Source organism: Miscanthus floridulus, chromosome 17, assembly GCF_019320115.1.
Source record: "Miscanthus floridulus cultivar M001 chromosome 17, ASM1932011v1, whole genome shotgun sequence".
Taxonomy (NCBI): Eukaryota; Viridiplantae; Streptophyta; class Magnoliopsida; order Poales; family Poaceae; genus Miscanthus; species Miscanthus floridulus.
Genome location: NC_089596.1, coordinates 104,073,262 through 104,100,176, shown reverse-complemented (window position 1 = coordinate 104,100,176; position 26,915 = coordinate 104,073,262). Strand labels below are relative to the sequence as shown.

General features: G+C 46.8%; 1 protein-coding gene and 1 pseudogene across 1 annotated transcript; both read right to left on the bottom strand.

Annotated features, from left to right (window-relative positions):
* Positions 1 to 17,261: 17,261 nt before the first annotated feature.
* Positions 17,262 to 20,041, bottom strand: LOC136516126 (uncharacterized; annotated as a pseudogene).
* Positions 20,042 to 22,298: 2,257 nt separating this feature from the next.
* Positions 22,299 to 23,683, bottom strand: LOC136517029 (alkylbase DNA glycosidase-like protein mag2). The gene has a single exon (XM_066510540.1). It carries the CDS (start codon positions 23,645 to 23,647, stop codon positions 22,640 to 22,642), a length of 1,008 nt encoding a protein of 335 aa, XP_066366637.1. The 5' UTR covers positions 23,648 to 23,683; the 3' UTR covers positions 22,299 to 22,639.
* Between the last annotated feature and the right edge of the window lie 3,232 nt (positions 23,684 to 26,915).

The window sequence follows — 26,915 nt, the reverse complement described above, 5'->3', positions numbered from 1 at the left end:
CTCATCGTCGAACCAGCGCCTATGCCGTCGTAGCTAAGCCAGTTCTAGCTTCGCCTACTCCTTGTGCATCCATCCAGCTAGCTTGGGTCATCTGATTTTGCTGGGAAACCGCTGCGAGCACCCTTCTTCGTCGCCGCCAGCAACCTCACCAGAGATCCCGTTTCACCGCAGCCAGCGTCCTCCGGTGAGCCATTGCCCTTGATCAGTGTACCTATGGCTTCATCTCGATGTCGTGGTACTTAATCCCTTGTTGCTTGGTCATTTTGCCCACTGCAGTCGCCGGAACACCATCACCGACGAGCTTTGCTCCGCCGTGATCACTGTGGACGTCGAACCGCGTCGCCGTTGCTCATCCGGTCTCGTTCTTTGCTTCAACGCGTTCGGGGTGAGCTACTGATGCTTCCTGAGCTAATTATTTGATTGCTACTAGTCTCCTATCGCTGGCGTAGTGTCGCCGAGCCGCCGCGTCTGCCATGGCTAGTGTTGAGCTAGTATAGGGCCGTAATTGGTGCAAGTAGGGACGTTAGTCGATGCGCCTAGTCATGGTGATTGTTTTGGTACCTTGGCCGTCGCCGTTGGACTCACCATCGGTGAGTTTCCGTTGGTCAGCGCCGTCGCCATCGTGGTCAAAGCTAGAGGTTAGGGATGACAGGTGGGACCCGTGTGTCAGCGACTGTGTAGTTCAAAATGAATTTTCTGTTTTTTAGATTCGAATGAATAGTGTCTATTTTTGTTATTTTTGTGTAGATTTATTTAGAGCTCCCAAAATTATGAAAATTTTTGTGTGACCTCTCTGTGATGAATATTATTTAGGAAAAATATGAAATATTGATTTACAGTACATTTTGAATGTGATGAAAATTGCTCAATTAATTAATAAATGGATTTCCATGATTTTTCTAGGCTCAATTAATTATCCAAAAATTATGAAATTTGTTTTGCCACTTACTTATCTTGTGATGAATCTTTACTAAAATTTTGAGCTCAATTAGAATAAGTTGATTTATTTCATAATTTTGAATTAAATAATTAATTTATAAAAGCAAATAGTAACCTTTAATAATTTAGGTTTTTGTTTGAAATTTTGGATTGAGTGATGACCTTGGGTCATTAGTTGATAATGATCCTTGGCAATTGATGTATGTGTTATGAAAAAGATTTAGTTAGTTTGACTTGCAACTGTACCGCGAAGGAAAGTTGTATCCGAATTGTTAATTTTGCATCCATCATCGAGCATTATGTTTTGTATCCCACATCATGTTAAACATAGCATTGTTATTACGTGTAGTGAACGAAGGTGAACACATGGTAGTTAATCAAGTTGCGGAGGAGGTTAATCCGCCTGTTGAGGTCGGATCTGATACTTGTGGAACGTCGCAAGAACCTAACTTTTCCATCAATGAAGGCAAGCCCCGGATGCATTTAACCCTACCTTGTGTTTTACAAATTTGATCGCTTTTGCTTTTCTTTACTGTATTAAGTGATTAGGAGTCAAGTGGAAACCTAATTGATGCATTACCAACCTTGTTTTTCCATATCTATCTTGATTACCTATTTTAATCATAAATGTCTAGATATGCTTAGTCATGCTTAGTCGGGTGATTACCTGTCACCTGAGAATTTTAAATGGATCTTTGGTTACTTATGTTATCATGAGATATGAGCATGGAAGTAATAAATCTAGACCGGGTGGACTCGGTGTGTGAGAGCCATAAGACATGGAGGTTTTGTGAGCGGCTTCTTTCCGCCTGTGTCGATTAAGGTCCGTCTGTTGTTGAATTGCATGAGATGAGACTTTATAGTACTAACCACATACTCCGGTAAGCCTTAACTTGGCGATTCTATTACGAGAATGGCTCATCGCGCACTGGGAGTGGAGAGATGGCAGGAATAGCATGTACCCATGTGGCAATGGGCTAGATTGGTAGAGTACTGTATTCTCGGGTGGCGCGTACCCGTTCTTGTTTTAGAAGATCCGAGGATAGGTTGATATATGTAAGTCAGGGACCTGCATATGTCATGTGGTCTAGAATCCCTAGCTGGGTTTAATCGATTCGAATCGTCATTGCTCCTCGGTTATGGAGACTCAACTCACAGTTCATCATCGTAGTTAATAACTGGAACTCGAGTAAGGTTTGAGAAAGAGAATGATATGAAGTTCATGATCTCATTACGGATCATGGCAGATTCATATGTGGTAATTATAAAGTTTTACATGTTAAAGTAAAGAATTTTATTAAAGAGCTTTTATACAAAAGAACTTTGATTATTGCTAAAGCCATACCTTGAATCCCTGAACCTGCATTCCTGAGTCTTCTCAGTTTTACTTCGGTTAAGTCTTGTTGAGTACTTTTGTACTCAGGATTCATTGAACCTTGTTGCAGGTGAGCCTCATGAGCAGGTCTATTTTGGACCTTGTTGCATGACTGTTGTTCCTGTTGATGACGATAAGTGAATGTGTGATCCTTGGGCAGGATGCTTATTTTGTGTGTTATGTTTATGTTAATTATGCCACTCCACTACTACTATGGTTTGTAATAATTATCGAACTTAGTTTGTAAGGTTTGAAACAACTGGTTTGTAAACTATGTTATCGTAAGACTTCTGCTATTTTACTCTGATGTATATATTTGAATAAATATTGTAATACTGCAATGACTCTGTAATGTGATCCTGCTCGGAAATCGTGGATGATTTGGGGTTCCCTGAGGACACCCGACAGACTTCTTAAGTTACCAGGAACATATGCATAGTTGTCAAAGGTCATTGGATAGTGACAGGTGCATGTGGGTCCTATAATTTAGGAGGTTCTGCCACAATAGTGAGGCCGTCGGAGCTGCACACCCTCCTAGCGCAGCTGAGCACGTTGTTGATAGTAGTTAACAACCATTATAAACCATCAATAAAACATGTATAAGGGCATAAATATGATCACCAACAAAAAGGTCTAGGGATCTAAACTAATAAATTCCATAAGTTTTAGTGAATCTATAATTTCTGCAGGGTTTATTCAGAAAACCTTCAAGGTGGACCTACATGTCGGAATTAATCGCGCTTATCCACAGCGAAACGGACACTAGAAGGATCTAGAAGACACTAGAGGACACCGTGTCATGGTAGACCATAAGTGGCTGCTAGGTAGGTCGGTGGACCCCTAGGGCCCACATGTCAACTATGGTAGAACCACCCAAAATAGCACGCTTCCGAAGGCGCTCGTCTTCCACCAGACACTAAGTACCCCAAAAGTAAGCTACATTAGACGGTTTCATTGAGCACACTCCAAGGGAGAACTCAAATAATCCATGTTTTTCCTTCAGGATCCGATAATGAGAACGAGTTTATAATACTTAGTCCATTTCATACAATAAGAGTTCTTAGAAATACATTACTACATTACCAAGTTCAGAGTGTGGAATTTAAACCACGGAATTACAATAAACATCTACGGTAAGATACAAGGATCCGTCTGTGCCCACCAGAAAAATCCTCCACATAACAACCATTCCTCAAGCTGCACATGCGACAGGGGTAAATAAACCCTAAATACATAATGTACTCGCAAGACTTACCTGACTAGTGGGAATAATTTCCTGACTCCAAAGGATATGATAAGCTTTATAGTTTGTTGGGTTCCTTTTTTGCAAAAAGCATTACTAGTAGTGAATCCTTATGTATGTATTTTATTAGCAATCATGATTAATTCATTAACTAACCATTCTAGGTAAGCACCTATTCTACTTTCAAGCAAGAGTTGAGCAATCATATCCATTCATTCTCTTTCATCTTCCAGTTCTTACTACGGTGCTAGATCATAGACAAGTCATACTGTATTACATGGTGATTCATGAACCAATGTAGCCCAGCTGGGTACCCCAAAACACACATCCTGCTTGTACCCTAGGCACAAGCAGGACCAACCACCACTCTCATGTCAAGGGGTCTAGGTCCCCATCCAAACTTGGACTCCAAGCCCCCACACCTGAGTCCCGGACTCAGTGTGGTGCTTAGACCTCTACCATCCCCGCCTCCAATCAGTCGGTCCAAAAAGAGCCGGAACCCATGATAAGAGAGCAATGAGCTTTCCCGCTCCTATAAGCAAGTATGTGCTCAGGATAATAAGTCTGTGACTTGACTAGAATCTAATCCAACGGCCGGTCCTTAACCGACACGGATAGGGAAAACGGTGTAACCAAGCTATGCCCTATTGGCCATGGGACACAACCTATTACACCCATCAATACTCGTACCATATCCCTACCCGGTCTCTATTTTTCCTATCACCATTTTATTATTAGAGTGATAATAATAATCACCTATTGCAAGTAACGATAGGTTACTCACGCTACCGATAGCCTAAGCATAGCAGCTACTCGACCTATGCTAGTAGGACTCATAGGTAGGTTTATCTATGCATGTAGTTTCAATAATAAGCCTATAACGTAAATGCACATCACATATACATATCTAGTGATTATTCCAAATAAGGGTTATGCACCGAGGCTTGCCTTGGGCAGGCAGGGTGTCAGCTCAGTCAGTCAGTGGCGGCTCTAGGACCTCCTCCTACACGAGGATCTCCTCCTCATACTCCTCGATCACCTCCTTGAACTCATGGTCTCTGATGGTCATGATCTCCGCCAACTCATTATCTACATGCATACGATGATGATGCAACACTTAGTATTTTAGCAACAGCAGCTCCTAAAATAAGAATACACATGGTAAACTACTAAGCTAGCTCTAATGACTAAGATACTAAGCTAACTATCATCTTTATCAAGTAAAGTGTTGGGTTCAACTAACAAACACCTAGCTTTACAAATGAAGGATATATCTCTATTTCTACTAATGATTTAATGTATATTTGAAACAAAGAGCATTTAACTACCCTTATGTTAAGTTTATTTTAAAGCTACAAAAATTACGGCGAGTACATAATAATACCATGAAGCTACTATAAAATTTTCAAAGCTAAAGCTATCACCATTTTGCCACAAAAAATCCTACAATATTTAACCTAATAATATTAAGCACTCTTAAATGATTTAATAACTCCTTGTATCAACATGTATATATGAACTAAATACACTAACAGATAGAGCACAATTTTAGGAACTTAACAAAATTAGTTTCATAATTTTTGGATACCTATATGATTTTATATGATTTACCAAATATCAGCTCAGAAATACAAATGAAAAGCTATTTCTATTCTCCACGAAAAAACTAAATTGATTTCGGCCCAACGCGGCCCACACGGCGCAACACGCGCGCGTGAGCGCGTGGTGGCCCACAGGCGAGGCATGGCCCACGCATGGAGGTGGCCCACGGCGAGGAAGCCCCCACGCACTGGCACTCTTGCAAAAACACCCTCACGTTATCAGAAAGTAGCGTGAACACTACATGCTATTTCTATAGACAATGACTTTGCAATGGAACCCTTGGAGCTTTCTCCTCTTTACAACGGCAAGCCCCCAGCCCTCCCTACATGCTCTAGCATGGTAAGCGGTGGCACTGGTGCTTGCGTCGGCCACACGGGACCCACGCTAACCAATCTACGAGGCCGACGCTCACCTAGGGTTCGACGCAAAGAGATGATAGAGATGGTGGCATGAACAGGGGTAAAGCAGAGCGAGCTCTCCCCAACGGCGGGTGACTTGCAATGGTGGCAACCATGTTCCTATGAGCCACAATGCTAATAGGATGGTAGAGATAGGGGATAAGCACTAGGGGCACACTACAAACTAGGACAAAGTGGTGGTTCGACTAGCAACAACCTAAGCAGTACTGGCCACGTGCACACGATGAGCACAGCGACGAACCATGGCGGACACAACCACGTCAGTGGTAGCGGGGAGGCGGTAGCGCTCCCACTAGTGTGTACATGGTGGAGAGGGAGCCAAGATGAGCTAGAGGTGCAGAGGAATTAGCGTGGGGTGAAGGGGTGGAGGCTGGCCACGACATGGGCGGTGACAGGCCTTAATGGCACAGCGGTGGGCAAAGCTCCAAAATTGGAGCTCGGCGTGATGCGAGTCAAGGTGGGGTAGGGTCAGCTAAAGAGGGGACATGAAGGCAGAGATGCGAGCATGATGAATTGATGAGAGGTGCTCACTCTCTGGCTTCACCGTGACATGACACGATGACGATGGAAACAAAGAGAAAAGAGAGAAATGGGGCGCGGCAGTGGGCTCGGCTCGTCCTGGCCTTGGCGAGACCTGAGCGGTGAGCTCAGGAGGCCCACATGCCGGTGCTACAGACAATGTGTGCCCACGTCCGACCGACGTAGCCCGTGCACCGCAGTGCCATAAATGGCATGGTGATGGTGGGTCGCACACATGCGCGTGGTAGAGACGACACGCATAGGGCCAGCAACAGCACAGAGATGCAGCGGATCGGCATGGACACGATGATGATGCAATGGCAGCGGCAGCATCGTGATGTAAGGAGCAGTGGTGGACACGATGGTAGCACAGCGTGGGATGACGTAGGAGGCAGCAGCAGTGGTTTTGCGCAGCGGGGCCAGCAGCAGCCGAGCCTTGGCCAGGCCAGAGGCGGCCACGGACGGCCACATGCGGCTGCTTGCGCACACGCATGCACACGTGCGACCAACATGGTGACACTGAGTGCCCGAGCACGGTGATCGTGGCCATGAGACCAACCAGCCCAAAACTAGTAACGCGCATGAATTTTAAAGCGCTCAACACGACCAAACGGTTGCTCCTAAACCTAAACCATCTTCACCATGCTCAAGATGGCACATGAGACTACCAAATCGAGCTATAACACTACACCACTCCTTAACCCAATCTCTCACAATAAACTGCTAAACATAGAAGTGTTGAACTATTGGCAGACTTGAAAATTCCTACGTTTTTAGCTGAATTTGATTTCCCTTTGCGATTTCTAAGCTAGTGGAAATATTAGCTAGTAATATCATTTTTTGACCATAAATATTTCACTATCATCTACAAAGTTTATACTTCCAACTTCATTAAGGTGACACATATATGTTCTATAGCATTTTTGCTTAATAAAAATTGGTTTTAAACCCTAAGTAGTATAACATGACTATCAAATCAACTTTCGTTTCGCATTTTAGTTGATCGTTTCGAGTTACAGAAATTGATCTATACACTTTATCACATGCATTAACACATAAACATGATGCTCATGATATGTTTTAGTAAATGATTTATGGTGTAACATCAAGGGTGTTACAATTCTACCTTCCTAAAACAAAATGTCGTCCCGAGATTTAATGTGCCTAGTGTGGGAAAAGAGATAAAAAATAAATTTTGATCTAAACAATTACCTCGGTGAACTAGAAAGAAGGTGGGGATACTACTTCAAGATATAACTTTCTTGCTCCCATGCTGCTTCGTCCTCCGAGTGATTTTGCCACTAAACTTTATAAAACTTCATCACATTGTTTCTAGTCACTCTTTCTTTTTCATATAAGATCTTGATAGGATGCTCAATATAAGACAAGTCAGGCTAGAGGGGAAGTCCTTCAATTTCCACAGCTTCATCGGGGATGCACAAACATTTCTTTAACTAGGAAACATGGAAGATGTTATGAACTACTAACATAATATCTAGGAGCTGGATACGGTAGGCCGCAGAACCACACCGGGACAAAATCTTGTAAGGTCCAACATAGCGAGGGGCTAGCTTCTCACGGACACCAAATCAATGTACACCTCTCATGGGAGATACCTTGAGATACACATGATCACCAACTTCAAATTGCAAGGGCCTTCTTCGCTTGTCCACATAAGTTTTATGATGACTTTGAGCCGCCTTCAAATGGCTCTGAATAATACTAACTTGCTCTCGAGCTTCTTTGATAAAATCAGGCCCAAAATATCCATGATTACCCACCTCAACCTAGTTAAGAGGTATTCGGCATTTCTTGCCATATAGGGCTTCAAAAGGTGCCATACGAATGCTTTCTTGATAGCTATTGTTATAAGAAAACTCTGCTAGAGTCAAGCATTCGTCCCACTTTTTAGAAAAAGAAATGGCATAAGCTCTCAATATATCCTCAAGTACCTGATTTACCCTTTCTATTTGACCATCAGTTTGCGTATGATAAGCTGAACTTTTGAGGAGATTATACCAAGACATTCCTAGAGTTGCTCCAAAAAATGAGAGACAAAGACTAACCCTCTATCAGAGACGATAGTAAGAGGAACTCCATGCAGGGTCACAATTCGGTCAAAATACAACTTCGTATACTTCTTGGCTGAATATCTGGTATCTATCAGGAGAAAATGAGTGGACTTAGTAAGGTGATCCACAATGACCCAAATAGAGTCATACCCCTTTGGCGTGCGGGGTAAACCCATAACAAAGTCCATGAAAATATCCGCCCATTTCCAAATAGGGATAGGGAAGGGCTGCAAAAATCCTGGTGTACACATATGGTCTGCCTTAACTCTTCCACAAGTGTCGCATTCTATGACGTACTTAGTGATATCCTGCTTCATATTGACCACCAATACAAGTGGCGTAAATCATGGTACATCTTGTTACTTCCTGGATGGATGGACAACTTGGAGTTGTGAGCTTCATCCAAAATTTTTCTTCTAAGCTTCTCACTTGACGGAACAACCAATCTGTTCTTAAACCTCACTACACCTTGATCATCAATACTAAAATGTGGACCACGTCCTTTGGCAATTAACTCCTTGATATACGGGATTTCTGAAACATCTTGCCTTTGCTCTATAATAATTTGCTCAAGTAAATCCGAGACTAGAGCAATATGGGTTAGCTCCTCAGCATGGTTGAGAGACAAAGGTTTTTCTTCAACTTGATACAACTTCCAGCTCAAAGCATCAGCTGCCACAATAGCTTTTCTAGGATGGTAATGAACCTCCAAATTATAATCCTTGATTAGCTCCAACCATCTCTGTTGCCTCATGTTCAGCTCGGACTGAGTGAAAATATATTTGAGGCTCTTGTGATCCATATAAATATGCACTTTATTTCCCAACAAATAATGTCTCCAAATTTTTAGAGCGTGCACCATAGCAGCCAGCTCTAAATCATGGGTGGGATAATTCACCTCTTGCTTTTTTAGCTGGCGTGAAGCATAAGCTATCACACATCCATCCTGCATAAGCACGCATCCCAATCTAGTCGTTGAGGCATCATAATACACATCAAATGGCCTGTCAATATCTAGTTGGGCAAGAATATGAGCAGAAGTAAGAAATTTCTTTAGGGCTTGGAAAGCTTCTTCACAAACCGGACTCCATACAAACTTGACATCTTTTTTGGAGCAACTTGGTCATTGGTTGGGCTCTTTTGGAAAGTCAGGAATGAAGCACCGATAATAACTAGCAAGACCAAGGAACTAACGAATCTGATGCACTGACTTTGGAGATTTCCAATTTAACACATCTTGCACATTGCTTGGGTCCACAGAGATACTCTCAGGTGTTAGAACATGTCCCAAAACTGCACTCGATCCAACCAAAACTCACACTTGCTGAATTTGGCATACAACTTCTGTTCACTTAATCGAGTCAGTACTACCCGAAGATAATGTGCATGCTCTTCATTGTTCTTGGAGTATATCAAAATATCATCAATGAACACCACTACAAACTTATCAAACTCCAGCATGAACACTAAATTCATGAGATACATGAAAAAGGTAGGAGCATTGGTGAGACCAAAGGACATGACTAGGTATTCATACAGTCCATACCTAGTAGAGAAAGTTGTCTTTGGTATATCTTGTGGCTAGATCTTAATTTGATGATACCCAAAACAAAGATCAATCTTTAAAAACACCTTGGCACCAATCAACTGATCGAACAGAGTATCAATACAAGGTAAATGATACTTATTCTTAATGGTTACCATATTGAGAGGGCGGTAATACACACACATCCGCAGAGTACCGTCCATCTTCTTCATAAAAATAGCTAGGCAACCCCATGGTTAAGAGCTAGGACGGATAAATCTCTTCTCCAATAATTCCAGTGGCAACCCTAGTAGATCTTCGGAAAAGACATCCAGGAACTTATAGACCACAGAAATAGAGGCAAGATCAGGAGAAGCTTCAACATGAGCAACAACTGGTAAGGCTAGATTTGAGGGCATAAGAAGAGACATCCTATCCTTAGAAGAAGGAAGTCGTAACTCAACAACTCTTTGCTTAAGGTTCAACACTACCCTATAAACTCACAACTAGTTTATGCCCAGAATTGCATCTATGCCTTGCCCAGGCAGCACTATGAACTGGAGGCGGTAAGTGTGAGTGGCTAGCACTAATCTAACTATGTCCGTCTGAGTATTAACGCACAACTGCGCACCCAGAGTATTGATTCTATAGGCAGTAGGAATAGCCATAAGATATATATTGTGCCTCTATGCAAACCCCATGCTTATGAATGAATGTGATGCACCAAAATCAAACAACACATACGCTGGGTGGGAATCAATGGTAAATATACCAGTCATCATCGGTTCATTCTACAAGATCTCTACAGCCTCAGTGAAGTTGACTTGTCTAGAGCGGCTTATGGGCACCTTCTTCTTGATAATCGTCCTCTTGACTAGACAGGAGTTGGCTGAAGGTTGGGAAGACTGCACAGGCTAGTTCTATGGACACTCTCGAGCATAGTGCCCTTCCTTGCCACACTTGAAACAAGCACCAGTCTTCCTGTCCCCTGATGAGGTGGAACCTGTTGTCCCTGAGACTATTGTTGCACCTGCAGAGTAGATGCATGGTACTGAGTGGGAGCCTAGCTATTTAGACTGGACCAGAGACTAGTGCTAGCCACTCACACGGTTCGGCGGTCCGACCGGTAATACAAGCACCTAGTTATTTAGACCGGACCGGACCGGCGGTCCGACCAGTAAGAGCCTATAACGGTGTAAGTGTGAGTGGCTAGCATGGTGACTGGGGTAGAGAGGTAGGGTTCATGGACCCGAGAGGAAGCTAGAGAGGCGCCAAGGTCTGACCGATAAGTGTGAGTGGCTAGCACTAATCTAAGTGCAGACTAGATGCATTTTTGACATATCCTATAAAACAAGCACCTAGTTATTTAGACCGGACCAGACCGGCGGTCTGACCGGTAAAAGACCAAACCAGAGACTATAACGGTTCGGTTCACTTTACAGACCGTCCACGCAATTGAACCAGTAAAAACCAGTTGAACTGGCCGGTTTTTTATAGAACTGGTGAACCGACCGGTTCCTTGTGAACCGTCCTGGTCTAGTTCTGCTAGCGTGCGTCAGGCTGCAATGTGGTCCTAGTGCAGATGTGGAGTGCGTGTGTGGCTGTGCGCTGTCCACCTACCAGCTGTGGGTCCACTAGGCTGTTGCTCACGTTGGAATTTGAATTGGATGCATGGACGCGTGGTGGTGTTGCGCCTGGCTTAGCTCTGTTGACTTTTGGCATTGTTGGTGCAGGACGACATCACCTTTAAATTTAAAAAATTCATAATTTTCTCAGATTAACTCTAAATGGAACAAATCATATATTTATTTTCATTATCTCTACGAGCACTTTGCAACGATACACTCCATTTTAGTATTCAAGATATTTTACATTGGTGAATATTTAATTATTATTCTAGTCATTTATGCATCAATTTGTAAGTGCTCCATATATTATTTTTTTCATGCACATTTTTGACATATCCTGTAAAACAACTCTAGAATCAATACTTGCGAAACTTGTTAAATTAAGACCTATCTTGCTATAAATGCATTATTCATTTTATTATTTTTTGACGATAAGATTATTTGAATTAAGGATCGTCAACAAACACGTGCTGATTTTAGACTTTAGAGTATGTGTTGTGTACTTATGGGTAGATTAGTTGGAAGTTGGTTATGCAATTATGCTTTTATCCTCTTATTTATATATATATATGTGATCAACTATATGTTGCTAATTACCTCTTATATAGCATTATATGGCACCAGTTTGAATTATTTGTAACCGGTTCAATTCATCCGGTCCAAAACAATCGAACCAGCGGTTCAACCGGATCTTAACAGTTGGACCAGTGAACCGATGGCCTCACCGGTTCGAAGTCTGGTCCGGTCCTAATAACTTGGGTGCCTAGTAGGTCTATTGAGGCTGGCGGAACGACTGCCCACCCGAACACTGATAGGGCACCCGAATGACCGCCTGACAACCTATACCTTCTAAGCCTAGGGGTGACTAGAAGACCCAGTAATCACCCGGTTGTGTTTCCACTCAGCCTGAGACTCACGCTGAAGTCCCTCCATCGCAGTAGCAACATTCATCATAGTACCAAAAGTCTGGTAGTTCCCTATGTACAGCTCCTTCTGTAGACTTCAAGAGAGGCCGCGATAGAAATGATCCCTCTTCTTCTCATCAGTATCAACATGGGTCCCAGCATACTATGCCAGATGGTTGAACTTGTTCACATAATCCATCATAGATATGCTCCCTTGCTTCAGGTCTAGAAACTCCATCAACTTCCTATTTAGCACACCCACAGGAATGTAGTACTCTCTAAAAGCAGCAGTAAACTCCTACCAAGTCACACGGTGGTCCATCGGCTGCATGGCATTAAACGTGTCCCACCATGCACTAGTAGAACCCAACAGCTGTTGCGCTACAAAGCGCACCTTTTGTTCTTCAGTTACAGTGAGTAGCAGGAACTTCTACTCTAGAATATGAAGCCAATGCTTTGCATTCAGAGGCTCAGCAGTCGGCGTGAATGAGGGTGGGTGCGTCTTCAAGAAATCCTGGTAAGAACAGGCCCCTAGGGACTGCGGGCACCACCCCCGTTCCCGCCATTGCCACTAGGGCCTCCATGGGTGAAGCCACCAATAGCCTGGGCCAGCATCTCCAAGGCATGGATGGACTCACATCGAGCAGCCAGCATCTCCGCCATCATTTCCACATGGGTCATCGGAGGTGTGGTGGAGGAGGAGGAGGAGCTAGAAGTGGGGCCTCATGGCTATTCTCATTGGTGTTGCCAATGCCCTCATCATGACCGTTATCACCCAGGTATGCCCCAGCGCTGGTACTCCCAACTCCAGACCTTAGGTTCATCTATAAACAGATAGGAACCAACCATTAGGGACAACCCTCCAGATTAGGAACAAGAGACTTAGAGAAATGATAAGACTTTTATTAAAGCATTCTTTTAGGTTATCCTATCAATTTACTAATCCATATTATACGTGTGAGGGAAGTTTAGTTTAAACAAGATTCTCTTTTCATGATGCATGCAGCGGCCTACCCATTCAATCAAGTCAGAATATAGCGGCATTCACAAAAATTTTCGGCACATCGCGACTCACTTTCCGTACGCTAAATGATTCTTACACAGCGTAAGTTAGTGTACCTACCAAAACTTGATCAGATAAAACCAGTGCCGCTATCCTAGATAGACCATATTGCTAGGGCTTATACTTATTTACATAATTTTATCTCATCCTACTTTTCACAAAACTTTTGTTGGTCAAATTTTAGGTTTTGAAAAGAGTTATGAAACTCATAGACTCATCATTGGCTCTGGTACCACCTGTGGCAGAACCACCTAAAATAGCACGCTTCCGGAGGCGTTCGTCTTTCACCAGACACTAAGCACCCTGAAAGTAAGCTACATTAGATGGTTCCGTCGAGCACACCCTAAGGGAGAACTCAAATAATCCATATTTTTTCCTCTAGGATTCAATAATGAGAACAAGCTTACAATACTTAGTCAATTTCATACAACACGAGTTCTTAGAAATACATTATTACAATACCAAGTTCAGAGTGCAGAATTTAAACAGTGGAATTACAATAAACATCTATGGTAAGATACAATGATCCGTCTATGCCCACCAGAAGAATCCTCCACACAATAGCCATTCCTCAAGCTGCACCTACAATAGGGGTAAATAAACCCTAAGTACACAACATACTCGCAAGACTTACGCGACTAGTGGGAATAATTTCCTGACTCCAAAGGATATGATAAGCTTTATGGTTTGCTGGGTTCCCTTTTTGCAAAAAGCATTACTAGTAGGGAAACCTTATGTATGTATTTTATTAGCAGTCATGATTAATTCATTAGCTAACCATTCTAGGTAAGCACATGTTCTACTTTCAAGCAAGAGTTGAGCAATCAGATCTATTCATTCCCTTTCATATTACAGTTCTTACTACGGTGCTAGATCATAGCCAAGCCGTACCGTATCACATGACAATTCGTGAACCATTGTATCCCAGCTGGGTACCCTAAAACACATGCCCGCTTGTACCCCAGACACAAGTAGGACCAACCCACCACTCTCCTGTCAAGGGGTCTAGGTCCTTGTCCAAACTTGGACTCCAAGCCCCCACACCTGAGTCCTGGACTCAGTGTGTTGCTTAGATCTCCACCATCCCCGCCTCTAATTAGTTGGTCCGAAAAGAGCCAGAACCCACGACAAGAGAGCAACGAGCCTTCCCGCCTCCATAAGCAAGTATGTGACCTGACTAGAATCCAATGCAACGGACGGTCCTTAACGGACACAGGCAGAACAAGTGCAATCTGAGCCTCGCTTGAATGCCAAACCAAGTCCAAATCCAAAGTACCATTCCGCCCGATCTCCAACATATATATTCCATGTGATAGTAATATAATAAGAATAATAATATATTTCCTATCTCTCGCGAGTGACAGGCAATCACTCAACTTCTATCGGAGTCCTATAGCATAGCAATCTACATTATCCTATCATACCAGTAAGACTCATAGGATAAGGATATGTATATATATATGCAAGTGGGTTTCATTCAACTCCTAAAACTTAATGGACAAGCATAAAATAAAGTACAGAGTAATATGTGTTATGTACCGGGGCTTGTCTGGATAAAATATAAGCAAGTTAGCTTTTCATCATGGTGGCATGATCATCAAGTCACCATCTGCTTCTGCTACTTCGGTCGACTTCATGATCCATCGTTGTTCCTATTATGATATACGTGGATGCAACGCAGAAACGTAAATGATCATGGCAATCACAACTCTAAAATATGATTATGCTGCTAAACTAACGAGCTGGCTCTAGCGACTAGCGTACAAGGCTACGTATCCATGTTGTCGGGTGAGGCATTACTTCCCAATAATTATTTTAGCTACAAAATCCCTAGATATATCCTTAATTTATTTTATTGATTTAATATATTTTCAAACCAGGGCTTAATATGTATTCTAGCAAACTAAATATTTTGGAGCTACAAAAATTATGAAAAGCACATAATAATATTGTGAAGCTACTGTAAAATTTTCAAATCTAACACTATCATTATTTTGCCACAAAAATTCCTACAAGTTCATACTTTAATAATTTTAGAGCATGTTAAAACATTTAAGGCATCTGTGAAATATTTTTGAACCATGTGAACCAAGTACAATAGCAGGTAGATCATGATTTTAGAAGCTTAACAAAATTGGTTTCATAATTTTTGGTCCACTGCACAAATTTATATTGAATTTACAATTTGCCTTAGAAACTAAATTAGAAAATGCCTAGAAAAGAAAAAGAGGCCGGCAGCAATCATATCGGCCCCAGCGGCCCACGCGGACGCGGCACGTGCGGCAGTTGGCCCAACAGCGGCCCAAGGTGGGGGAGCCTGCGCCCGTGTTGTGCTTTTTGTAAAATAGCCCCTAGCCTACCTAAATATTATGCGGCGCCTCCGAGTACTATTGCACCAGAGAAACCCTTTACAGAGAGCACCCCCAACAAACCTATCTTTGCAACAAACCAGTCCTCAACACCCCTCCCCACGCGCATGGTGGTGTGGCTATAGCCATCGCAGCGCGCCCTCGCCGGCCATTAGAGCGAAGCACCCGCCCTACGAGCACCGCGGGGCTAAGATGAAACCTAGAGCGGCGATTTGAAGCTAAACGATGACCCCAGTGTGCTGCCCACACGGTGGGCAAACCTCCAGGCGGCACGCCTTCTCCGACGAACTAGGGCTACGACAAGTATAACGGATCGGGCGAGAGAAACAGGAGCTTACCCCAAGGCTAGCTGCAGTGATGGATAAGACAGGGGAAGCGACGAGGTGACCGGGCCACGTGCACCCGCACCACGCGATGGTGCTCTGGGCGCGGCATCAACGCGTCAGCCCATCACCGGTGAAGGTTCTAGCCAAGCCGAGGCGAGCGCCAGATAGAGGGGTCAATGGTGAGTTTGTACGGCCATCAAATGAACTACAACGGTGATAAGAGACTCACCGTAAACCAAACCAACACACGATGGTGAGACAGACCGGCGGTGAGGAAAACTCAAAATTGGCCGGCAATAAAGCTTGGCTATGCCCTGGTGCGAGACGACTGTTAGCTAGCTTCCACACCTAGCTACTGGGGCATTCAATCGAGGTGTGGTGCCCCATGGAGCGCGAATTTAACTCACGGAGCAGTGTGGTTCTGTCGGCGGCGATGGCAAGAAGGCAACGGCTCTGTGATAAAGGCAACAATACGATGGGACAGCGGAGATAGGTAGTAGTTCAGCAATAGGTGGATCGAGTGGTCGAGACAGGTGCCACGTCGGCTAAAGCTGTGGCTCTTGGCTGGTAGTAGCCATCGGTCACGCATGCGATAGCGCACGTCCAGCGGCACCGCAATGCAGCAGCATGACCCGGCACGCATGGCTCGGGCATGGACACGGCACAACCCCGAGAGCGACAGCAACAGCGACAGCCCGTGGCGCGGCGTGCAGCCAGAACCAGCGAGGGAGGCCAGCGGAGCAACGGCCACGACCAGGAGCGGCCAGCCCACGACGGCGTGCTCACATGGTGACCGGGGTACTCAGGCTAAGAGCCTGTAACGGTGTCTTGCATGCTTCTTGAAGCAGCCCAAAGTTCACTTATTAGCTCGACAAAAACTCCACCACGTCCACGAACCCTAAATTGGCACTATCGACTTGCTAACGAAGCAATTGTCGTTGCCACTGGATGCCCCGAGAGGAAGCTAGAGAGGCGCCAAGGTAGGTTTGTCGCGCCGAACGACAGTTCACGAACAGAGCGGCAATGGCATAGCTAAAACACGTTCTGACGTAGTTCGAACACTACTTGCGTGAACATCGCAACTCAAACGCAACGACAACCTTCGCCACGCTCAAGTTCACACCACGATGCACCCATTAGCTAGCTTGATCTGAAGTGCTGGCTGCAGCCACAACGAGCACTTACTAATTCCGATGACTCCGTACAGCAACGAGAAATCACATTCATGGCTTTGCCGCGTCTATGATGGCAATGACGTGCAACCCAGCTTTGCATGCTAAAGAAATGACTGCAAGCGAAGGCGGCGGCTCGCGCTCCCGAAGGGCTTCGGTGGCCGTGCCAGTCTCCCCGCCCTCTCCTGCCAGCCAACTAGCTGCGGACTTGGCCGCCAACTCCTCCTCCTCGGCTCTCACCGCATCCACCGATCCGTTACCGTCGTCGTACCATGCTTCAAAGACCACTGGGAGCTTTCCGGCGGCCAGCATCTCCCTCGCCGCGCCACGGCGTAGCTTCCCCGACGTCGTCTTGGGCACCACCCCACCATCGACCAGCACGACAAAACCAACCCTGACACCTTCTTCTCGCCATACTGCTACCCTTATTCCGTCGCACACAGGCCACTGTGATCTCCGCCACCGGCGCTTCCCTTCTGCAGCTCCGCGACGACGGCCACGACGCCGGTCCGCGAAGGTGACCACGGCGTCGACAACGTCGCGAAAGCTGATACGCAGCCGCCTCTCAGGCGATTGGGCGAGCTGCCAAAGGCCGCCGTCTCGACGTAGTGTGCATGCACGCGGCGCCGTCCGCCGCCGCAGTCGTCGTCGAGCGTGATGACGTCGGCGCTCCGGCCGACGACGTACAGGTACCGCTCTGCCCCCGTGACCACGCCGCGGTCGCCCGTTCGCACGAAGCAAGCGCCGGCCCGCGCCGGCACCCTCGCGCAGAACACCTCGCGGCTCGCCGACGGGTGGCCGAGGTACCCCGACGCGTTGCTCGGCGAGGACACCCATATCTCCCCCTCCACGCCGTCCTCCACCGGCTAGCCGGTGTCCTCGTCCACGACGGCGATCTCGATCTCCGGCACTTCGTTCGCCGCGGACGACGGCGGCGGGGAAAGCCTCGCCAACGGCAGGAGCTTCATGTAGGACGGAAGGTGACTAGAGGAGGACTCGCTCGTCTGCCACGCGGTGGAAACGAAGATGCAGTTCTCCGCGAGGCCGTAGGACGGCGAGACGGACGTGGCGCGCAGGCCGTGGGAGCAGAACGCCTCCACGAACTCGTCCACGCACGACTTGTAGATGGGCTCGTTGATGAGTATCAGGTTGCGCAGGCTGCCGAGCTGAAGCGGCCGCCGCCGCAGCCTGGGATGTCCGCGGCCGCGCCGGAGCACCAGCCGCAGCGCGAACGACGGCACGGGCGTGCACGTGGCCCCGAACTTGGAGACGAGCTCGAGCCAGAGGCGCGGGTGCCGGAGGAAGGCGCCCGGGGCGGCGATCACGCAGGTGGCGCCGGCGACGACGGTGAGGAGCAGGAACACGAGGCCGCAGTCGTGGTACTGCGGCAGCCACGACACGATGACGCTGCTCGGGTGCAGGTCGTAGGACTTCCTCGCGGCCCGCACGTTGTGGGCCGCCGAGCCCGCAGTGATCACCACGGGCCTCGGGACGCCCGTCGCTCCAGATGTGTACTGGATCAGGTACACGTCGTCCGGCCCACAGCCCACGTACGGCCCTTCCGGCCCATCACCGCCGCGCTCCCGCTCCAGCTCGTCGACGGCCAGCCAGCGCAGGCTCCCCAGCATGGCAGCCAGCCGGCCCCGGGTGTTGTCTCCCTCGGCCCCGGCGACGGAAGAAGCAGCCATCTTGGCGACGGCGTCGATGTACCCTGCGTCGGCGACGGCGGCCGTCGGCCTGGCCTGCGACACGGCGCGCAGGAGGTGCGCGTGCGCGGGGCCTCCTCCGGTTCGGAACCCGGCCGGGTCGGGGGGCACGACGGGCACAGCCGTGAGCCCCGCGCGCTGGCACGCGAAGAGGAGCTTGACGAGGCGGAGGCCCGGCGAGGCGAGCACGAGGACGGCATCGCCCCGGCGGAGACTGCCGACAGTTCCGAGGAGGTTGCGCGCCATGCGCCCGACGGCGGCGTCGAGCTGGGCGTAGGTCAGCGCGGTGCGTGTCGACGCCGCGTCGTCGTCGGCCCAAATGAAGGCCGGCTTGGCGGCGAACGCCGGCAGCTTGGCCCACACGGGGAGGTAGCGGTCGACCACCGGCTGGTCGGGGTAGCACGCGTCGTAGTTCTCGGTGCACATGGCCGCACGCGCGCTGTGTGCCTTCTCTTCTTCCCTTCACAGCAATTGCTAGCTGCTTCTGCTGCTGTTTGAGTGCTTATTACTTCTCTCTCTATATAGAGAAGGTGTCGGGGTGAGGTGATCGATGGTCCCTTTCTTGGGGGGAAAAAAACTAAGGAAAGGACGATAGGAGAGACCGAGTTCGTCTTTCTTCCAATTAATCAAAGGAACTAAAGTATTACAATGTGATGATTCGTTGCAAATCCCAGTCTTTGCATGTTAACGATGCGAATTCATTTTGCCACAATGCACTCGTTAATACCTTAGTGCATCGCACATATTCACCGTGCAAACTACCCATCATCAGTCAGTAATAACAATAAGTAAATGTTGGTGACGCGGATGAAAGCAAATTAAAGTGCAGGTTAGCACGCAGAAGAGAATGTGCTTGTTGGTTTCTCCTTGGGTGTAACGGAGCACTAGTGGATATCTGAGAGCATATCCCATTATCCCCTGCATGCTTTACTCTGCATTCCAATCTAAGTACAGTATGTACATGCCATGCTTACACATGCATCCAGAGATGCAAGGTGCCGTAGGAATCCGTTGATGCCGAGGCAACGGAGGCGACTACCAAAATGCAGCAGGACAAACACATGACCACAGATGGAGTAGGGCATCTCTTTGTATATTCGCGGCATCGCGCTCGGCTCATATAGCTACCACGGCGCGGCATGGCCTGGGGCAGCTGGAACGAGCCGGCCGCCGTCCATGGCCACCTGACGACGACGACGTAGGCTCGTGGATCTTCTCATCCGCCGTAAAGTCTTTCACACGTGCACTTATATCTTACCAGATAGCATGAACAGAGCCCTCAACAGGTTGTCACGAAACAGACTACCACAACCTTTTCAGTCAGATCACCAACATAATTCTGAGGGGAAAAAAAACATTTGGACAACGTACTGGACAACTCTTAGTAGAGTAACCATGGTTCATTTGACACTTGTTGTATGGAGCACCAAAGTTCTACTGTCATCTTACACATTATAGAGTAGTAGTACCTAGCAGCAGATTACTGATCAGCGACATCAGTGGAGGATAAGAAGAGGCTCAGCAAAGGAGAATGAAGATTTTTCGATAAGAAAAAGAAAAGATGAAGAAAGCAGGGCCACAAACATTCAGGCCATGCCATGGATAGCTGCAAAATACCTGCATTTCACTCTATGCAATCGTGCAAATTCCTACGTACAACGAAAACCAGAAGATTTACACACAGCCGCACGAGAGAGGTAAACCACAAAACGACACGGCTGCAAGTAAGAACGCCGATGACAGTGACTTCACCATATACAGCTACTACATCATCACAGTACGATTGATGAATCTAGCTCCCTCCCCTCATCCACCTGTGAAAATCCCAGAATAGCTGGAAAGATAAGGCACTACTCCCATGTCCAAAAATTCATGTTCCCAACAAAATGTCGAGCTCCACTTGAACTGGGGACCTGCTTTCAGCACTGCAACTGGGGAGTTGCTCCTGTAATCTTCGTGAAGATTACTTTTTTTCCTTCAAAAAAATAATTTTCGTCCTGTGGGGGTTATAGAAACTAAAAGAAATAATCTATGCTTCCAGGAAACTATTTTGAAGGACATGAAATCGCTTCCCAGTGAAGAAGCAAGAGTTCTTTTTTTACGACTCAGGAGAGCTGATTTCCATAGCTACAAGTCCAGCAAGGATTTGTGGCTAGGAAAGATGAAGAATGACTGGGAGAGGCTGCTGTTTCAGAACTCAGAAGGCACACATCTGTGAAGAGAAAGAGATCCCTGAGGAGGTGAAAGAGTTTCTGGCTGATCACAAGACGCTCGAGGATGCCACCATATTGGGCAAATGGCTCAATGTGTCAAGTTTGGGAGCTGAGTTTCATATGGGGATTTAGTCTTCTGTGGAGCGTATTTGGACAGGTGTCTCCCACCTGAATGCTGTATTGGTTCTTGTCTTCCTTAATGCTAAGACTGGGGCAAGGCACTAAAACTCTAAAAAAACAATAAATTTCGCCAAGAATGGCTTACCCGTGTGAATTCAGCTAAAAAGGGGAAGATAATACCAAAAAGCTCTGCAATAGAGCTGTGGAGGGTGGAGGGGAAAGCATTAGTACATTATTAACCAAAATTTATGTTCCTTTCAATTTAACGAAAGTCACTAGCAGTTGGAAGGAGCACTTGTAACATTCTGTAAAACCGACTGTGCTCACAAAACAAAACAAAAAAGTGTGTGTCTAATGGAAACTTAAAACAGATAAACCACAGAAAATTCTACATAACTGAATTTTGGCGGAACCCATTATGTCGGCATGGTATCAAACAGATCAGTAGGCAAGCTTCAGAAGATCCAAAACATAGTAACTTTAATAAAAATTTATGGTTCTTCGATAACCGATGTTGAGCAAAAGGGGGGAGCTCTTGTAATATTCCATAAAAATGCACATGTCCGCAAAAGAAATTGAGCATGTAACATAATATTAAAAACATTATAAACTCAATTTGACGGAACCCATTTTGCCAGCATAGCGTCAAACAAATCAATAACCAATCTTGCGAAGATCCAAAATGTAATAACTTTAATCAAAATTTCCGTTTCTTCGATAACCGATGTTATTTCGGTTTCTAATACCGAAAGTTACGAGCAATTGGGAGGAGCTCTTGTAACATTCCTTAAAACGAACGTGTGTTCGCCAAAAGAAAGTGCACGTGTAACAGAATATTAAAACGCAATAAACCACAAAAAGTTCTACATAACTGATTTTTTTTCGAAAACCTACATAACTGAATTTTGGACGAACCTGTTTTACCAACATTGTATCAAACAGATCAATATGTAAGCTTGAAAAGTCCAAACGTAATAATCAGAATCTATGTCTATTCATAGCCGATGTTATTTTAGTTTCTAAAACTAGAAGTCATGAGCAAATAGGAGGAGCTCAATTTTGGTTAGATGGGTCTTGTGTTAAGCATGGAACAATTTCATGCTTAACAACAGAGGGGTTCATGTGTTAAGCATGCTCTGAATCATTTTATTACAGGTGAATACAAGCATGAAACAATTCCAGGAGGTTCTAAAATACTGGTAGGTGAATTTTACAATGTAAACAACAGCCAACCACTATGATCTTCAGACTCTTGACACAAATAAACAACACAAACCAAATTGACAACTTAATAAGTTGGGACCAAAGTACTCATTTCATGTCCAATGCTACCATCCTGCCATTCCATTCCAGAACAACAATGTGCGGAGCTGACTATCGCTGCACAGAGTAACCATTGATCTAAGATGGAGCAACTAATGAGCAGAAGAAGTGATACCGAATTCACCCCATCCCTGGGAGCATCTGGAGGGGGTCGATCATTTGGATGACAGTCTGCTGCTGCTGCTGCTGCTGCTGCTGTAGCATAATCTGGCCGTCCGGCGAAGGGAGGGCAAGTGATCCGACAGGGATGGCCGGCGCTGGCTGGGGCACCTTGGACTCAATGAGCCGCCACATATACCAGGCCCCAACCGAGCGGTAGGGGCGCCACCGCTCGCACAGCTTGTCCATCTGCGAGGGGCGAGGCACGTCTTCGAGGGCGTAGAGCATCTGCACGCCCTTGCGCACGCCGAGGTCGGCGGAGGGGAGCACGTCGGGGCGCGCGAGGGAGAAGATCATGAACATGTGGACGCTCCAGGCGCCGATGCCCTTGACCATGGTGAGCATGGCGGCGAGGGATCGGTCGTCCATGTTGACGATGGCGGAGTCGGAGAGGATCCCGTCGGCATACTTGCGGGCGAGGTCGTGGAGGTAGGATGCCTTGCGCGGGGAGACCCCGATCTGGCGGAGCTGGTGCGGCGTGAGCACGAGGACGGCGTCGGGGGCCACGCCGGCCTCGCCGCCGAGGAGCGAGAGGAACCGGGAGTAGACGGAGGCGGCTGCCTTGAAGGCGAGCTGCTGGTACAGGATGGATCGGACGAGGGAGTGGAACGGGCGGTGAGGGCACTGGAACACGGGGGGCTCGTGCGCGTCGATGACGGCGGCGAGGGCGGGGTCCGCGGCGCGCAGGTGGCGGATGGCCAAGCCCATCTCGCCGCCCGCGGACAGGGGCCGGCCCGGCCGGCCCGGGATCGAGAACGTCAGGCGGGGCTTCTTGGCCGGGTTGGGGTCTGGCGATGGGTTCGCCTCCTTCTTGGGGCGCGAGGCCGCGGCTCTGGTGGTGCGGGAGGTGGAGGCGGCAGAAGCAGATGCCGGGGGCGGGGCTGGGAGCGGCGACGCGGCGGAGGCGGGAGGCGACGGGGGCGGGGAGAGAGGCTGGGGCTTGGGCTGGGAGAGGGGTTGCTCGCCCATGGATGGAGGACGGGGAGGTTGGCGTCTTGACTTTCGCCCGATTCGGGGTGGGATTGGGGGTGTTTGTGGTATTTCGGAGCTAGGCCTCGAACTACCCTGCAACTGAACTAGTGACACCGGGGACGTCCGAAGACAAGTGAAGGGGTTTTTTTTCAAAGAAAAAATAGAGTCTATCTGCTACACAAATATATGTTTTATGTAGTTTCAATACATGAATTTTTCTACACCATAGAATTAAGATTCAACAGTCTTCAGCCTTCTTCTACCTTCAGAAGATCAAAAAAATCACAAGATCACAGATCCACAGATCACATGAAACAATTTTTTTATGCAAAAATAAAAGAATAAATCGGGCGTCCGATCCTCTGGCCGTACGCGTATACGCATATAGGACGGGCGGTCCTTCTGCTGGCTCTTCGTACAGATCACCTTTCCTCCACCATGCTCACGCACACACATGCACGCATGCAGCAGCCAGCAGCAAGCAAACGTGCAGACAATCACAGACGGTGTAGAGGCCGAGAAGACAGTTGAAAAGAGGAGGAAGAAAAAATTCATGTGTTTTTTTTTCACTAAAACACATATGTGTTATATAGCATTTCTGAAAAAGTAAAAGAAATTTCCTGTACTTCGTATAAGTTAGCACACATATACATAGCACGTAATCAAAGCTTGAAAGAGTTTAGTATGCATAGGTGTCTGACTTGAGGATCAGCTTGGAGCGTAACTGTGAGTGTGTGAAGTCAAGCTTGGGCTCCAAGGTCTCCTCCTTGGTCGCTTCCGCTCCTACATGATCGCATAAGATGCATATAAGTTATGCACGATGACACGATTGCTACGAGAAACTGTCCAAATTAGTCTGATTAGACCGGATCATCATCCTTTCACCGGTTCGGCTTAGGTGGAATAAATCAGGTAGTTTCTAACATGCGTTTCATATAACTCATGAAACAACACACATATGGCTTGCGTAGTCAAGTAATCATCTCATGAATTCACGAGAACAACATTTTTTCAATGATTATACAAGTTCTTGAATACATTACAAGTCTTATTTTTGAAGATATATACAGCACTAATGCAAGATTTTTGCCTCTCCTAGGTGTGACTTGTGAATCGGACGCTTGGCTACCATGTTTAACCTAGGTCGAGAGTTGTAAAGACCGAATGGGCCCTAATAGAGGAGTGAGTTAGGACTCTAGAAAATTAACTCACAATAAACCTTAGTCTATGGAACATTATCACAACCCACTTGCATTTTTATGAACTTTTAGTAGCGTGTCGTGGCTTGTCATGCTCTTTGCCATATGTAATCTTTTGGGAAAAAAAATTCTACGTACGGTTGGCTCGTTTATCTTAAACGGTAAATAGTCATCACTTTCCACTTAGCCATTATTTGGTCTAAACGGTTGCTTAAACAGACAAAATAGGTCATTTAAATGGGAAACTAGTGATTAATCGAAAATAGCGTACCACTGTAGTGTTAAAATGACGTGTAAACACACCAAATAACCAAAAATGGCTAAACTTTTACCCTCGACTTGCCACCTTAAAAACCCAAATTCTATGCAACGCCACAATCCATACATTTTAATCCCTTTCATGCCATTGTCGACCGTATTTTGATAGTCTTAGACATATCAAAGTGACCAGTTTGTTCTTCCCCTCAGTTGGACATAAATTAATTGATCCCTTTTATTCCCCCAATTGAGAACAAGATATAGACTATGTACAGTATGTAATCTTGGAACTTTGGAAAGATATATTTGCTTGAGATTCAGGTACATCTGATAAGTGACTGGCACGCCTTACCCTTTAAAACCTGCTGCCACACTCGCAACTCAACTGTAGCAGTAGGCAACATGCAGCCACATCACCCACACGCTCAAAGCCCACATCACCCGTTCCATGATCAAAGATCCGTCGCCTCCATCTTCTTCCTTGCCAAGCAACTCATTCCTCATTGTTGAACACCTCTGTGATTTGAGGATGGCTGGTAAGGGCAATGCTAGCGTCTGGAATATTTGTTAACCATAGATGATGACTTAGTAATATTAAACTTGGCATAAAAGGGACTAACGTTGAAAACCAATGTCATATAAATGTTTTCTAGGCGACAAGAGGGGATTTAGGTTTAATAATGCCAATGGCATGTAAGAAATTTTGTCTAAATTTTTTAGCGGGTCCTCAAAGAAAATGCATGGTACTAAAAAGTATTTGATCTGGTCACTTAATAAACATTCTCACTCCTTCCCACATTCTTTCTATCCAAGTAAAAAAATACATGGTCGTTGAAAAGAAGATGGCCCTATAAAATTACCAAAAACAGAAAGGCCAGAGAACATGCAGAGCATGCCCAGGTGGCCTTGTCCTCCAATCCTATCATGTCCAGTACTATAAACGTCCATGCAGCCCGAGGCACGACGGCCCGATACGAAGCTCGCAATTTTGGCTCGGACCAAGCATGGCATGGCCCGATGGTCAGCGGGCCTGGGCTGGTCTGGCCCGAGGGAGCAGGCCGTGCCTGGGCCACTACTCAGGCCCGTGGGCTAGCACGGCATGACCCGCCCTTCGACGGTCGGTCCGGCCTCCCCTCTCCCCCTCCTCACCCCTCCTCCCCTCCCCAAGGCCCAGCGCGGCCCATGCGCTCCCTGGCGTCCCCGCCCCCGCCCCCCCTCATATATAAGTGCACGCCACGGCGGCTCTCCCTCACACCCTGAACCCTAGCTCATTTCATCCCATTGTGCCGCTCTCGTCTCGCCTCGCTCTCGCGGACTCACCCTCGCAGTCTTGGCTCAATCCTTCCCGACTCTGGTGAGGTGACCTTGACGATCCGCCTGCCACTAGTGAGCAGCTCCCTACTCCTCCTACCTGATCCCCTCCCGCTCCCTCTCCACCTCTCCCTTCTCCCTATCCCTATCTCCCCTCTAGATCTCGGTGATTATGTGAGTTCGTGTCCCCGTCTGCCCCTCCTCCGCCACTCGTCGTCCTTCTAACCGGTGTGTCGTCTTCTCTGGGTGGCCCTCATCTTCTCCGGCACTGGGCTTTTGTTGCGCAGGTACAACCCTAACCCTAACCCTAACCCTAACACTAACCCTAACCCTAACCCCCCCCCCTCTTCTTCCATTGATGAATGATGATTGATCTATTCTGATATAGTGTTTTCCTCCTCCTCCTTGTCTTTACGTAGGTCGGTAGCCGATGCGCCGTCCTCTCGCTATGGCATAGAGCGACCAAGGCGGCCCGCGCACCATTGAGGAACGGTGCT

Excerpts from the sequence above, each read along its gene's own strand:
- LOC136517029 (XM_066510540.1), bottom strand. The coding sequence starts at position 23,647 with ATGGGCGAGCAACCCCTCTCCCAGCCCAAGCCCCAGCCTCTCTCCCCG.